General features: G+C 33.0%; 1 protein-coding gene across 1 annotated transcript; it reads right to left on the reverse strand.

Annotated features, from left to right (window-relative positions):
- Nucleotides 1-4,319: 4,319 nt before the first annotated feature.
- Nucleotides 4,320-7,795, reverse strand: LOC109704802 (putative pectinesterase 11). The gene is made up of 5 exons (XM_020225585.1): nucleotides 7,581-7,795; nucleotides 6,592-6,751; nucleotides 5,488-5,676; nucleotides 5,004-5,239; nucleotides 4,320-4,678 (listed from the first exon to the last, which is right to left on the reverse strand). The coding sequence occupies exons 1-5, from the start codon at nucleotides 7,793-7,795 to the stop codon at nucleotides 4,513-4,515; spliced, it is 966 nt and encodes a 321-aa protein (XP_020081174.1). The 3' UTR covers nucleotides 4,320-4,512.
- Nucleotides 7,796-16,533: the final 8,738 nt, after the last annotated feature.

The raw sequence follows: 16,533 nt of genomic DNA on the forward strand, positions 1-16,533 counted from the left end.
CCTACACTTAGTGCATATATACATTTATTCACCGTTTATTCATCAATTATCTTTTCCACAATATATTTCAATCCTACCATCCAATAACCTATAATTTTTTTCTACACAAAACTTGATCATTAGAATTGAAAATATGAGAACCGTGACAAAACGATGAATTCATGGTATACGAACAAATAGATGAACTGTGAAAATCGATAATTTTTTTCTCCAAATTTTAAGAAAAATAGTTTTTTTATTTCTTAATTTTTTTTAACCGAACAGCAAAATTATAGAAAGTATAGAAAAATTCTTCCTGGAAAATAATATTTCATATTTTTTTTCAGAAACCAAACACCACTTAGAGGGTTTTTTTTTTGAGAAAAAATAGTATGCTACCGCTTCATTCAACTAGGGCACTTAGAGGGTTTTAATATTTACAAAATAGAGAGAGAGAGAGAGAGAGAGAGAGAGAGAGAGAAAAGTGAGCGTGTAGAGGGTTTAAAGTTTCATGGTAACGGCATAATAGGGTTGAGAGGTATGTTTGGCCAATATATAACTCAACAGTTGTTAAGCTTTATCGTTAAGATAAAGAAACAGTATGTTGTTTTTGTTCTATTTTTATGTTTTAGTAGAGAGAGAGAGATAGTGTGTGTAGTGGAGAATGAGGGTTGATGTACTTGCACTTGGAGGGAGAGGATTGAGTTACTTGAAAGAGTACATGGGATTGTTAGTAGATGATGGGTCGCTTCAGTACATTTGTTTATGTTCATTGTAGCTTTGCGTATCCATGGGACCTATAGGGACAGGCCGGGTGGAGAGATTGTTTAACTTTTTCTTTCTTTTTCCCATTTTCTTTCTTTGAATTTTTTTTTTTTGTTTGAAGGCGAAAAAATTTCAAATACCACCTTTGATATCGTACTTTCTTTATTTTAGTGCCCTATAGTTTAAAATATATTAATTTAGTATTCCCGTGGTTTTATTTTTTATTTTTATTATTCTCTCTACTATTTTTTTTTTCGCTAAATCAGTGACAAAATTAAAACTAAAAAAATACTAAACTAAATATTCGATAAATCTAGGTGAAGTATCTTAGATTTCTTTGTATATAATTTAATAAAATGTTAATGGAGGAACTGATGAAAAGAGAAAAATATATAAAACCATAGAGTACTAAATTAATACATTTTAAACTACAGAGTAGTAAAGTGAAGTTTACCCTTATAAAGAAAAAGATAACATGCTATCGTTTTATTTATTTTTAGAAATAAATTTAATTAAAAATATAAATTAATTAGACTTCAAAGTTGAAATTTTAGATACCACCGATTAAATCTTACCGACTGTCCCTAGAGCAAGTGGCAAAGGATTTGGTGGTTGGTATCCGAGACCCAAGTTTGAATCCTAGTTGTTTCACATTTCTAACTAAGTTTATTTCTAAATGAAATAAACGAAGCGGGTAGCGTACTATCTAGCTCTAAAAAAAAAAGATTAAATTTTTTACCACTTTTGTTGGGGACAACATTTGAAAATTACATCACTTTTGACTAGACTCATGTAAGTGCATCCAAGCTCGTCAATTTCAGTTAGTAGTGAATAATGAGATATATAGTGTTTTTCGTTGCGTATGTAGTATTCGTCTAAAAGTATCAATAATCAGAAAGGAGAACAACATTACGGAAGAGTTTGAGCAGTACTCTGGAGTCCCTATCTAGCAGCAGAAATGACTCTGGGCCTAAGCAAGACTTTCTAGATGAGCATTTGGTTTCATTTAGAATTGCGAGAGAGTTACGGTCAGAAATAACGATAGAAAAATATTATGTTATAAGTAATAATATGTTTAGCATAATGCAATAAGTCGATCACTCGTCCCACAAAAAATAGAGAAACAAATTTTTATACTCTTTTGTTCGAACTGGGCTGTGCTTATTAGCAATAGACGAGCTTCAAAACAGGCCATATTTATCGCAAATTTTCTCGAAATTATTCCAGATCTATTCGATCTCACAAGAGCCCAGTCCAAAGCCCAAATAAATATATGCAACACTATGTTGCGCACTATTTCTATAGTAATTTTTGCATAATATTTTGGGTAAACTTCAAATACTATTTCTATGGTTTTGTACTTTTTTTAATTTAACATTCTATGATTTAAAGTATATCAATTTACCGTTATGTGATTTTATTTTTTTTCTTTTTATCAGCCTATCCGTTAACTTTTCGTTAAATCATATACAAAAAACTTTAAATATCCCATCCATAGTTTATCGAATATATTGACTTTAATACTCTTTAGTTTTAACTCTGGAAGTGATTTAATGAAAAAAAAACTAGTGGAGGGATAACAAAAAGAGAAAAATGAAACCACATGGTATGAAAGTGATACATTTTAAACCACATGATACTAAAGTGAGAAAGTGCGAAAGAACAAGGATGGTATTTGAAGTCTTTCCTAATATTTTTGCGTGAATAATACTACCCATATACTCCCGAAGGAGTATATACCATCATAGTTAGTTAATTCGGATTCGGCAAAAATTCGGTACGGATATAATTCGGATAAAATTCGTCTTTTAATTTTTAAATTCGTTGAAAAATACGACTAAAAAACGGATTCGGTAATTATTCGGATACGTGATTTGTATGGATATTATACGTTCACCAATTAAAAATTTAGAATAAAAAATTCGACCATATAATAAATATATAATAATTAATATACTATATATATTATTATTATAATTTTTATATATAGATTAAATATATTTAAAATTATAATAAATATATATTAATAATATATAAGAGTTATATATTTACAAATATTAATAAATAATTACAAATTTATAAATAAAATATTATATAATAATATTTCTATATAAAAATAAAATAATATATATAATAAATGAATATATATTTATAAATAAAATTATATATATATATATATATAGAGAGAGAGAGAGAGAGAGAGAGAGAGAGAGTGTTGAGCTGAAATACTATCGGTAGCAAACGGACTCCGTTGCCACCCATTTGTTTTCGATGATGGAGCCTTCAAATCGACGATCGGCATCGTTGAACATGATTTATATCACTTGAAGTATCTAGAAATCAAATTTCAAATTTTTTCAACATCATTGACTTAATGATCAAAGGGTTTCAAAATTTGTAATTTTAATGGTCGATGTGAGGCGTTTTCTTGTTTAACGTTGTAAAGCTATCCAAATCAATTGAATTTTTGTTAGAAAATTCTTTAAACTATTTAGAACAAGATCTATACTCTCGATCTTGATTACAAAATTCCTATCATCACTTTTTAGAGGATATTCATTTTCAGCCGTTCATTTTTACGCTCACTTGATGAACAAGAAAACAATATCGAAAAGCATGAAATTTGATTTTTAGATACTTCAAGTGGTATAGACCATTTTTAACGGTATCGATCGTTTATTTAGAGGCTCCATCATCGAAAATAAATGGGTGGCAACGGAGTTCGTTTGCTACCGATAGTATTCCAGCTCAACTCTCTCTCTCTCTCTATATATATATATATAAAATGAGAGGGAGGTCCACCTCATGTGGTCCACGAGGCCAAGGTGGCCTCGTGGACCGCACACTATCAATGCTCCCAACGCCGCAATTTTTCGACTGCCTGGGTCGAGACGGACGACGCAACCCGCGGCGCTCTTGCTCCCTACGCCGGCCGGGGCGGCGGAGGAGGAGGAGGACGACGACACGGATGGGTTCGGCAACGAGAGTGGCGGCAACGAGAGTGGCGGCAACGCGACCCGCGGCCGCGACTCTGCGATCGCCAGCATCGTTTTTTTGGCCGAATCATTCGCGAATCGCGAATAGTTCGCGAATGATTATTTTTGACGAAAAAATCACGTTTTTTTTTTGAATTTTTCGAAAAAATACGAAAAAAGGCGTTTAATTCGTATCTTCAAAAATTTGCGAATAATTCGCGAATTTACTAACTAGGTATACCATCCATCCAATGGAGTATATCATACATCCTAAAATAAGGATAGTCTTTACCTTTTTGCAAATTATATTGCATACATATTTGTCATCAAAGTTTGGGTCTAAACAAGATCCAATGGTTTTGATTTTCCAACCTACGTCTTATGTCGACCTTTATTGCAGGCTGGGTGGAGGTTAAATTTTAAAATAATAAAAAATAGTAATTTAATTCTTAAACAAGGCATTATATTGTCAAAATGAAACAAAAAGAAGTAATCTTAAAGAGGGACAATACTTAATTTCCCTGTGTAAACTTGTAATTTAATCAATGTAGAGAAGAGTTAGCTTAAGAAATTGACAAATTAGCAAACATCTAACCCAAAGTTCCTTTATTCATAACATTAATTAAATAACCACAATGTCTTATATCCTATAATATGTACAGCTCTAATGAATCAATATAAATGTACATTGTTCCTTGGAAAGTACTCCTAAAACTAGGATAACATAGAAAAATAATTATGAACAACTAATAATCTTTCTATCTATCTTAAACCTGTTTAAAGTTTCTAAATATCATGGATGCTTTGATGGAGGGTTTGCGAGCCAATCCTGACCGTCGATCCACGCCATCGACAAGAACGGCTGGGCTTCAGGCTGTGAAAGCTGGTGAGACCACACAACTCTTCCTGAGGCATCTGATCCAGGTCCATAAGATCTGTATTCTCCGAAGAACACCGTCCTACGCAACCGAAGTTAAAATTAATATTCTAAAGCAAAGAGTTACATACCTCATTATTTACTAATAACTTAAATTGATGAAAAGATTAGTTACTGAAAATGAGAATGCCTCCTAACTCATGGCAAGATGGTATTACTATAATTGTTGAAAATCTATAATAATTTCGCTACTTCCTTAAATACCTTTCACAACTATTTAGGTTGAATTGAAAGATAATAATTTGATTTTTTTTTTTAAAAAAAATATAGAGAATTATTAGAATATTACAAACCGTGAACAAAATAGACCCTTACTGTAAAATGATTTCATTGGAAACATGAGTTACCTTTGGTAGGTAGGGTCTCCCCAGTCGCCCCAACCGCTAGGAAGAACTGCGTTAGTCATGTAGGTGTTGGCGAACACGACGCGTGAGTAGAGCCCCCACGGTCGTCCCAGAATCATTTTTCCGACTCCCGTGGCCTTGCACCCCACGAAGCTATACCCAGTATCCTCTGCAGCCGTCACCCGCCGTTGTGCGGTGAAGGCTCCACCGTTCTTCGAGACCGAATGCAGATGGCATTTCTACAAACACTTGAATTCGTAAGCAAAGCAAATAATTTTAAGGCTGAAAATCAGAAACCCGAATTCAGAATTTTTATGTTTACTACCAAAAGAAACTTTCGAAAAGATCTTAATCTAATACTACTTAATAACTAATAGTAATTTGTCGAACAATACTGCACAGTAAACCAAACAAAAACCACATTTGTGGACGAATCACACAAAATACTACTCCCAGAAGCATCTAATCTAATGCACGTACGCTTCACCTCAAAGAGTGCTTTGCCATCGCCACAGATTACATCTGTTGCACCTTCGATGTAGCAGTTTTTGTAGTAGTGCCTTCCGGCGTCGTCGAGGACGGTATCTTGAAAGGAAATGAACCTGCAGGCGTAAAACGCTGCCCTGTCCCCGGATACTCTCAGTGCAACTGCTTGAGCGCCAGGGCCGAATGTGTTCTGGAAAAAAAAAGAAGAAAAAGTAGGGGTTCACGCCGAAATAATTGTGTAGATTAGTTACAAAATTGAAGCTTAAATTATCAACTCTCTCTTCTTGTTGATTATCTACTTCATTTAGATGAATGTATATATATCCAAAATGTGTGCTAATGCAAAACTCAGAATCTCATATTTTGATATTATGTAATATATATATATATATATATATATATATAGACTGGAATACTATTAATAGTAAAACGCTCTTTTTGCTTTTTTAACTCTTGGATGAAAAATTGTAGGGTCAAGATGATATTAGTCGGTTAGAGTTGAGTGGTCCCTCTAGGGTTGAGTGGTCCTCACTGAGTTATAGTATTTAATCCAATGGTTAGAAATAATGAAAAGAGTTGATCCGAAGGCTAAAAAACTGGTAGTAACAATAGAATTTTGCTATTAATAGTAGCCCAGTCCAACTCTCTCTCTCTCTCTCTCTCTCTCTCTCTCTCTCTCTCTCTCTCTCTCTCTCTCTCTCTCTCTCTATATATATATATATATATATATATATATATCCGAACGCTCTCGTATCGTCGGTTGATGGTTTAATCGGATGCGCTTCAAGCCATATTTCAGACGCACACACGGGGTTTTGACTCCTCGATTTCTCAGACTGCAATCCAGATAACAACCACCAGAAACATAGTATAGTTATTTTTGTTCTTTTCGTCTACTAACTCGTTAACTACACATAGCTCAAGTTTTAGAAGGCTCCAATAAAATTTCAGAGTTTTATAAACAACCTCCAAAATGACACAATCATTTGATTAGAAAAAAAAAAGGATAAATACTTGCAAAAGCAAAATTAGGCTAGATGGCATCTTATCATTATAAAAGCCAGCTTGTGAAACATAGAATTTAAAAAAAAAAATTAAAAATTACTTGGATTGTAAGGTATTTTCCAACAAAATCTGAAGCCATAATGGAAACTGTTGGAGCCTGGACATTGGTCCAAGGTTCATTCCAGGTGATGATGGTGGAATATGCGTTGGTGCCACTCAATGTTATGAATGGCTTATCAACAGGGACTATAACCTTCTCCCTATAAATAAGGAAAAAGGAAAATTCATTACAAGTTAATTAAGAGGAACATTAGAGCATATTACATATCATTATTAGGTCATATTCTGTGTTTTTCATTTGAGTATTATTTGTATACAGATCCTTACTACTTTGTTTTTTTTTAAAAAAAAGAAGAAATATAGCAGGTTACCTGTTTTGTTCATTTTTTTTTATATAGAAATGACTGTGCTTGAAATATAAAGTTTGTTTGGTTCCTTCAAAAAAGGTGTAAATTTTTTTTTTTTCAAAAGTTTATTTTATGGAATTTTTTTTTCAATTTTTCTCCCGTCTGATTCCAAAGAAACCTTTTTTTCTTTGAAATTTTATTTTCAAGATTTTATAAAAAACTTAGTAAAAATTCAAAAAAAATGAGACACTAGTTTTTCATGAAATTTGGGAATAAACTTTCCAAAAAAAAGCTAGTTTTTCTGAAAACCAAATGTGCGAAAAGTTGGAAAAGAAAAGTTTTATTAAAAACTTTTTTCTCGTAAATTTTTTTTCATACTTTTGTAAGAAACCAAATAACTCTTAAGCTTTAAACTTGTAACCACAGATACGAACCATTTCTTAGCCAACTGCGCTAGCAACAATCATTACCTAGATTCTAACTATTGAAAAAGAAAAATAAAATAGTGATCTTTTTGACCATATTTGAACCAAATCCAATAATTTACAAGCAAAATTTACATTTTTTTTATAGGGACTAAACTGGAATATATAAAGACGAGGGCTAATGCGATGAAGTAAAAACTACTGAGACCAAAATTTAACATCATGCATTAGAGGGGGAGAAAATATAATATTGTTACCTGTAAATTCCAGGTTTGACTAAGATGAATGTTGCGTTCGAATTGCCCGACGGAACGGAGTCGATCGCGTCTTGGATCTTCGTAAAATCTCCTCTCCCAGATTGATCAACCCTAATATGCACCGAGGAATGCGAATTTGGCGCGCCATTAGCATACGAAGGCGCAAAATAAAAAGCCAATAATACAAGAATTATTGCACCAAAAAGAGGCTTCATGATCATAATTCCTCGTCAATGGCATAACACCAAAAAGAGGCTTTATATAGTTATTTGCTATTAGGGGTCTTGTTGAAGTTGCTTATTTAGCAATATGTGAATGTTGGTAACCGTACGATATGGATATAAGTTGGAGTATATAAGAATCTAGATGATACGTATCTTTTTTTTTTAATGGAGAAATATGTTTATAGTCCCTGTACTATTCTGACGTTGCAAGTTGGGTCATTCATGTTTACTAAAACACTTTAATCCTAAATTTTGACAAATTTTGCATTTTGGTACGTGGATTGTAAGAATAATCATGATTTTCATGCAAAGTGGCCTTTTCAACCCGGAATTTGATATTTTATGAAAAGAATAAAATGATTATGTTATGCAAAAACATAAAATTTCAAACAATTACGGACTAAAAGCATAACATACGTAAAAATTTAGGGACTTACATAGACCAAATCGCAATATATAAATATTACAGGGACTAACCATGCATACAGTTTAGGGTTCCTCTCTTATTAACTAAAGTCAACAACAATATATATCTTTTGCAACTAAACGTAGGTTTCCTTGTGATCTGTAATTGGCTCATTGCTTAATTCGTCAATTATTATCCAATTAATTCTACGTACATTACTCAATAATATAGCTTACGTGTATTTAACGTACCAAGTGGAAAATGGGCCCAGATTATATTTAATTCTCTTTGACATTTCCAATTTTGACCAGATACATTCGTTTAGAAATTAGGAAAAATTATTGTCGTGCTCTTCGCTTCGGCTGAGCATTTTCTGACTTACTGTTTACGAATGCTTGTGTTCAGATTTGTTATTAATTTTTGCATATTGTATTATTCTTTTGTGAAAAATCCCTTACCCTCGCGATATTCTAAAATGAATCACTAATGTGACATCTTCAGGAATTTGTTTAGTTCTATACATAAGATATAATAGGATTAAACTTTTTAATCTAACTATAGTATTTTCGATGGTGGTTAGAGACTAGATCAAAGAGATTAAGAAAAGAAGCGTATTAAAGTCAAAGTAATTCTATATAGGATGGGTGACCCACTGGATCCGAAAGGGTGAAATAAGTCTCAGCGGAGCCATAATTATATAGTAAGTAGAGCGTGGCTTTCCGACTGATGACTATCTTATAAGGTTGGCTAAGTTTAGCGAGACAAGTCTTATATCATCTGGTTGTTGTGAATGTATTTGATTCTGATGAGAACGTCAGTACTTAAATGGAAAGGAATGTGACATTCCTCAAGATTTGGATTATCCTTATATATATGGTATAATAGTTTTAAATCTCTTAATTGACTAATAACATTTTTTTTAGTAATGACTAGGTCTAAAAGATTAAAAGAATTAAGCGTGTTAGAACATCTTTGACAACTAAAATTTTATATTTTGGATTCACATCTTTTTGGCTTGTATTTTTTTTTTATGGTTGAATAATTTAACTTAATAACTAGAAATTTTAAAAATTCAGAAGTTAAAGAATTATTAATGAAACATTTAAATTGAGAGGGTCATTTTAGTACGTCTCCATACATTAATTTTTTACCTGAAAACTAAAAGCTCAAGAGTACACAGCATTAATTTCTTTTTTTTTTTTTTTCGATTCGCCCCGTCGAGGCCAAGCTACCTCACCCATATAGTTTAGTTCATTCTTTTTATGAATGAAGCATTTAAATGAATGAGGCATTTAAATTGATCGAGAGGGTCATTTCAGTACGTCTCCATACATTAATTTTTTACTTTGAAAACTAAAAACTCAAGAGTACACAACATTATTATTATTTTTTTTCGATTCGCCCCCGTTGAGGCCAAGCTATCTCACTTATGTAGCTTAGTTCATTCTTTCTATGAATGAAGCATTTAAATGAATGAAGCATTTAAATTGATCGAGAGGGTCATTTCAGTACGTCTCCATGCATATATTAATTTTTTACCTGAAAACTAAAAACTTAAAGAGTACACAACATTAATTTCTTCTTTTTTTTTTTTTTTCTATTCACCCCCGTCGAGGCCAAGCTGCCTCACCCATATAGCTTAGCTCATCCTTTCTACAAATGAAGCGGATAGCGTGCTATCTTTTTTCTCAAAAAAGAGTACACAACACACATTTTATAAAAATATATTAGAATAAGTTGCGCCAAGCAGGCACTAAAAAATAACTTAGAATGTCTTCTGTATGATTAACACCGAGAATAGATAAATTAGCAATTAAAAGAAAGAAATATGGACCACTAATTTGTGATAATATAATTTTTTTATAACACTAATGACAAGTTATAATCCCTGAAGCATGCATTTTCGAAAGCTTGGGAGGAAGAGTATTCTTGATTTTGCATGTGCATGATGACATACATTGCAAGAAAGTAAGTACTTGTAATAAAATTAATGTTTCATTTTGAGAATGAGTAGATGACGCAACATTAACTTCGAAGAGAAATTATCTACTTCCTTAAAAAACCAAGCATCAGGAAAAGTCCAACTTCCAGGCCCTTTCTTGCTGCAGCAGTCACTAACAAACAAGGTTTTTATTTTTTTTATTTTTTTATTTTTTTTTTTTTGTTGCTAAATTACAGAATTTTTTTTGGTCAATACCCAAATTTTTTACTCTTTTTTATGTCTTTAAAAATTTATACTTTATCCCCTTAAAAAATAAAAAAAATATTTATAGAGGGGTACGCTATGACAAAATAACTAAATTGTCCTTCATCTTTTTCGAGATAGGTCTGGACGGAGAGGTAGGCGAGGGTGAGGATGAGGCGGCGGAGGCAGGCACAGACGTGTGTGTGGGTATGGATAGAAGGTGAGCGAGGGCGAGGCGGCGGAAGGCGGGGCGGCGCGGCCGAGAATGAGGAAGGATGAGGGTTTCAGAGATATGTTAAGTATAAAAAATACGATATAAAAGGAACTCTAACAAAACACTGAAGGCGGGATTTTTTTTATGTTTTAAGAAGGCAAAGTGTAGATTTTTGAATGACAGGGAAGAAAGTGAAAAATCTGGTATTGTCAGGTAATTTAACATTTTTTTTCATTATTTTGTTATTTTTACCTCTCTTTTCTTTTTTCTTTTTTCTTTTTTCTTTTTTTCTTTTTTTTCTTTTATTTTTTCCAGAGAATAAGAAGATAGTCACTCTAAGCTTGTGCAAAATGTGGGGTCTTGGTAAATACAATTATGCCTATGGATCAAGTTGTTGTTTACCCGGCCTAAATTTGCAACACTTTCTCTTTGGGCTAATTTGACATCTGAAAAACAATTTGGATCTAATTTTTGAAAATGTAATGGCCTGAGTTGCCTTTCTAGCCGGACCGGCACAACGGATATCAGCTTACTCGTGTGATCTTTGAATTTTGGGTTAGGTCAAGTTCGATCTTTCTTTTCTTTTCTTTTCTTTTTTTTTTTTTTGAGAGATAGGTAGCACGCTATCCGATTCATTTATTTCATTTAGAAATAAACTTAGCTGAAAATGTGAATCAATTAGGATTTGAATTTAGGTCTCGGATACCAACCACCAAGTCCTTTGTCACTTGCTCTAGGAACGGTCGGTAAGTTCGATCTTTGTTAAGAAGGTGAGATTGGGACTCAAAGAGTTGAGGCCTAATCTTACCTATCTATCTGAAGGTACAAGTAGATCTACACCTAGCAATGTTGGGTTGGCACGGCCTACATTTGCGAAGGCCGAAACAATCGGGGGACCGATCCAGTCCTGCCCGATCTGGCCCTAATTTCGGACCATCTAATCTACGGTCCAGTATAGCCCTCCAGTCTATATGGCACGAGCCATGCCAAGAGGGCCGGGCTTTGGACTGGACCTTTACTCTTAGTTGGTCAAAAAATTAAAAATTAAAATTTATAAAAGTATTTATAAATAACAAAAATTTAATTTTTTTAAAAATTTAAAATTTTTTAATTTTAAAAATTATTTGGACTGGATATCTAATTTTACTTCCAAGGGACAAAGGATTAGCCCTAGGCCAGAGGCTCTCACTCTCTAAGATAAGTTGCTCTAAAATTCCGACCATATAGATTAAAGAAAATTACGTGCTTAACTTTTTGAAGGAAGGATATATTCTTAGCTCACAAGTTTGTGTTTTCAACTGAACTGATTCTGCTACATGTATCTTTACAGTTGCGTCATTGGAAGATAAATTTGTTTTTCCTTTTTCTTTCTTTAGTATGTAAGTGGACGGCATTCCTTTACCTCCTAAAGAAAAGAAAAGGAAAGACATAATTATATATCAAATGGATGTGAGAATAACTAGGAAAAGGATAAGCTAATAATATCTTGATGGAGTCATACAACACTAACTAATTGAGATTGTGTGGTATCTCAAAAAATTCCCATATCTTATCTCTTTATCTTTAGCTTAATAACTTTCTGGCGTCACAATGACAATAACATTTTGACTGCTTAGAATAAGTGTATCTACATAAAACTATCAGTGGGGGTGGAAACAAGCCGAGCTTGAGCGAGCTTATCTCAGCTCAAGCTTGGCTTGAAATTAATCTCGAGCCTAAATTTAGGCTCAAGCTCAGTTTGAAATTTCGAGCCGAGCTCGAGTGAGCCTAATTTCGAGTCAAACGAGCTCGAGTCCTAAACGAGCATTTTGAAATTATTAAATTATGCAATTTATAGTTTAATTTTTATAAACATTATCTAAAATTTAATACAAAAATATGTCTAATAGTTTAACATACAAAATAAGTGTATGAAATACGATATTATAATATTAAGAAAAATAATTTAGGAGAAGGGACATTGTGAGCAAGTGAAAGAGAGGGAGAAAGAAAGTAGGGTTTTGCTGGTTTGGTTTTGTGGACCAACAAATATGCCCAATAACCTAAATTATATATACATATAATTAGAACTAGGCTACAATACTATCAATAGCACAAAGTTGTTGTTGTTATTAGGTTTTCGGCCATTGGATTAAGAAATGTCCGGTTAGGATGATGTGAGCCCCCTAGGATTGAGTGAGTTATTGGTTGAATAGTATAATCTAACGGATAAAAATAGTCAAAGGGTTAAATCTAACAGCGGAAAATTTGGTAGCACCAAGTGCTTGGTGCTATCGATAGTATCCCAACCGAACTCCATATAATTAATATACATATTATATATTATTATATATAATTATATTTATATATTTATAAATATTTTTATTATATATATATATATATATATATATAGAGAGAGAGAGAGAGAGAGAGAGAGAGAGAGAGAGAGTTGAGCTAGAATACTGTCGATAGCAAACGGTTCCGTTGCCACCCATTTGTTTTCGATGATGGAGCATCCAAATCGACGATCGGTACCGTTGAACATGATCTATACCACTTGAAATGTTTAGAAATCAAATTTTATACATTTTCGATCAAAATCTATGCGGAGCCGATCGTTAATTCGAAAGCTTTATCATTGAAACGGCTTAAGAGCACGGAAGCCTCCGTACTTCTAATAGCATACAAGACCTACTCTGCTCTCTCTCTCTCTCTCTCTCTCTCTCTCATCTATATATATTATATATATATATATATATATATTTGAGTTTTCGAGAGCCTAATCGAGCAAGCCAGTAATACTCAAGCTCGACTTGAAATATATGTCGAGTTTTATTTTTTGTTCAAAACTCGGCTCATTTAATTTTGAGTCAAGCTCAAGAGCCCAAATACCGTAGCCGATTCGCCTCATTTGTCAGCCCTAACTAACCCCCTAAAAAAAAAAGAGAATCTTATCACCACTTTCTAATTTGATACACTTCCTGTAAAGTGGTCTCTGTTCCCAGGTTCCCTCAAAGGTTGGCTCTCGTTAATTATTCACAGCTGTTTTATGCTGTGAGGTCTAGTTGTTGAATCTCCCTATTATGCCGAGGCTACCACCTTTTCCACCCTATCTATAAAAGCATGAAAAAAAATTTGGTAGGGAAGATCAGTAAGGTAAGGCCATTTTATCTGTCATTCATCTATATCATGTGAACGACACGAATCTTAGAGTTACGTGAATGGTGGATAGGAGAGTTTAATATTGAGGACTCTTCTCACCAATTTTTTTTCTTCTATATACATACACCATGCATCCATCAATACCTCTATCCTACTTGTACCTCAAAGATTATAATTCATCAGTGCTGCAGCAGATTGCAATAAGAGAAAATATAAAACAGTTGATGAACATTTGTTGTTAAGCATGCGTGCAATAATTTTTCCTCCAACGATTAACAAAAAGTCGTAATATATGGTGTAACTTAACAATTTGTGGACGAAGATGAATTCGACGAAAACTCCAACTGCGAATATTGATTCTCTGATAATCTATTATATCCGTGTTCGAATCTAGTTGATACGAAGACCACCATAGATTCTTGCACAAGTTGTGTGCAAGGGACCAATAAAACATGAAAAAAGGGGGGACCCAATTTATGCGGATGGAAAGAGAAGGAATCAGCATTCAACACTCATTATGGAGAGAGATATGAATGATAAGGATTCTAAATTAATATTTATCGCGAAGGATGTGTATCTCAAGGGATCTAATGCTTTTTTTTTGCACGTATATATTTGGCTGAATCTTGTGCACAACAAGAGGTGCAATTTGATAGAGGGGGACCTCCTCTTTTTTTTATAATTTTTTTTTATTATTCTTTTAAATGGATCTCAAAGTTCCACATCTTTGAGGTGGAGGAGAAGCGCTTTTGGTGATGGGGTCTTCACAAGCCTTTTGTAGATTCTGTAGCCGACTATTGTAGCAATCAGAGTGGGGAGAGGTGATATTGTGTGAATGAGACAAAAAAAATTCCCTTCCAAAGTCATAGGAGGGTCAGCAACATGTGCCTTTTTGTTTTGATTATTTTAATTTATTTGGTTGCTATATATTGGTGATATTGATTTTTTTTTTTTTTTAAAGAAAATGTGCTTGTCATATTATATGTATTAAAAAACTTCATTTGTTGTGTGTGTGTGTATATATATATACATACATACATATATATGGATTATGGAGTTGTTATCTTTTCTATGATCAATATGACAGGAATCGAAGTGTGTTATGTTACGAACGAGCGCACAAATAGAAACGAAAACAACAAACATAAAGTAAACAAATCACAAATAGAAAATAAAATGAACACAAAAATTTACGTAAAAAATCCTTAGTAGAGAAAAAATCACGGACAAAAGAGAAGAGAGCTTCACTATAAAAAATAGAGTACAATGTTTTGGAGATTACAAATATTGTATTGCGTCTAAGGCAAAAGAGAAGAAGAAAATTTCTTAACAGGTTCTTCACCATCCGCTCGAGCCCTCTGCTACCTACAACAAACATTCATTTTTTCTTCACAATTTATTTTTTTTTAAAAAATCTATCGCTCCTCCAAACTATTGACGAATAGAATTTCAAGGCACCTCTAACATGTTATTTGTTAACTTGGGAAGGTACAAGAGTCATGTAAATAAGTGTGTTGAAACTAGAATATTGAAGGTTCAATCTAAGCTGCTAAAGTTTTTTTTCATTCCATAAATTGTGACACTTGATTTATTTTCCTCGGGTAAAGTTGCTAAAGTATGTTAATTCCATAGTGGATAGAAATTAGAATTTCGACGAGCATGTTATGTGAAGGATTGCTAAACCTAGCTCTCGGTTTATGCTTCTAGCGTGAACGTCAGCCCATTAACTTATTATCAGAGGTAGCTTGGTTTCGCACCTCTCTTGTTTCCAGTCCAGTTTCTTTCTGTGTAGTCCTCTTTCAATCTAGTTTCATCCCTCAGCGTATAATTTAATTGTAAAATTAAAAGAAATAATAATTTTTCTCTAAAAGTTTAGGCCGATGGAAAATAGTGTTTAAATATTTTTATATTTAACACTTTCCTTCAGACCTGGGCTTGAAACTTTCTGTAGGTACATAGGTCCATAACGTGGACTTAAATAAAATTGAAGGAAATTAAGAATACTAGGAGTCTGGCGTGACTTGAATTCAGGACTTTCTATTCTGATACCATATTAAATAATATGAAACGACTATTATCCTCTAAAAACTTAATAAGCTGATAGAAAACAGTATTTAAATATTTTTATATTTAACATTAACATAGTATCAGAACAAAAGGTCTTGAGTTCAAGCTTAAGTTATTGGAAATAAATAGTTGCTTTATGTAATTTAACAAAATAATTATTTTTAATATTTATATTATTAAAAATCTCATTTTCTAATAGTTTAGGTCATTAGAATAAGCAGTTGTTTCACATATAATTTAACATAGTAGCTGTTTTAATATTCTATTTCAAGCGATTATGCGCCTATGAGAGGACAAGTACTATGAATTCATCATGCGTAGACTCATCCTACACCAATTACAACAGTTTGTGGACTACATAAAGAACCTGCTATATAGATCACTTCATAGCAAAATTATTTATTCTTTTTGTGAGTGGAAAAATATATACATTTTCTAAAGTTAGCATCTACGTACTAATATGCTTTCACCAAGTTGGTAATGTGAACATCAACCATTAGGACCATTTGGTACACAACTTGAATATCCCTTTTGCAACTATTAGAGATCCTGTAGCAATGCATATAGCTCCTCCAAAGTTTGAGGGAAAAGTAGTCAAAGAGAGAGGCTCATATTGAAGAATCTATCCCAGGAAATGCACCAAGGCTTAGTAACATCCCGAAAGGAACTTTTCTCAAAGAAAGTGATGGAGAAAACATATTTTGGAAAACAACATC

Source organism: Ananas comosus, unplaced genomic scaffold (genome assembly GCF_001540865.1).
Source record: "Ananas comosus cultivar F153 unplaced genomic scaffold, ASM154086v1, whole genome shotgun sequence".
Lineage (NCBI taxonomy): Eukaryota > Viridiplantae > Streptophyta > Magnoliopsida > Poales > Bromeliaceae > Ananas > Ananas comosus.

Coding starts and splice junctions, on each gene's coding strand:
- LOC109704802 (XM_020225585.1), bottom strand. CDS start 7,795: ATGAAGCCTCTTTTTGGTGCAATAATTCTTGTATTATTGGCTTTTTAT. Junction 6,752..7,580: donor GTCAAACCTGGAATTTACAG/GTAACAATATTA, acceptor CCTTATTTATAG/GGAGAAGGTTATAGTCCCTG. Junction 5,240..5,487: donor ATGGCAAAGCACTCTTTGAG/GTGAAGCGTACG, acceptor AAGTGTTTGTAG/AAATGCCATCTGCATTCGGT.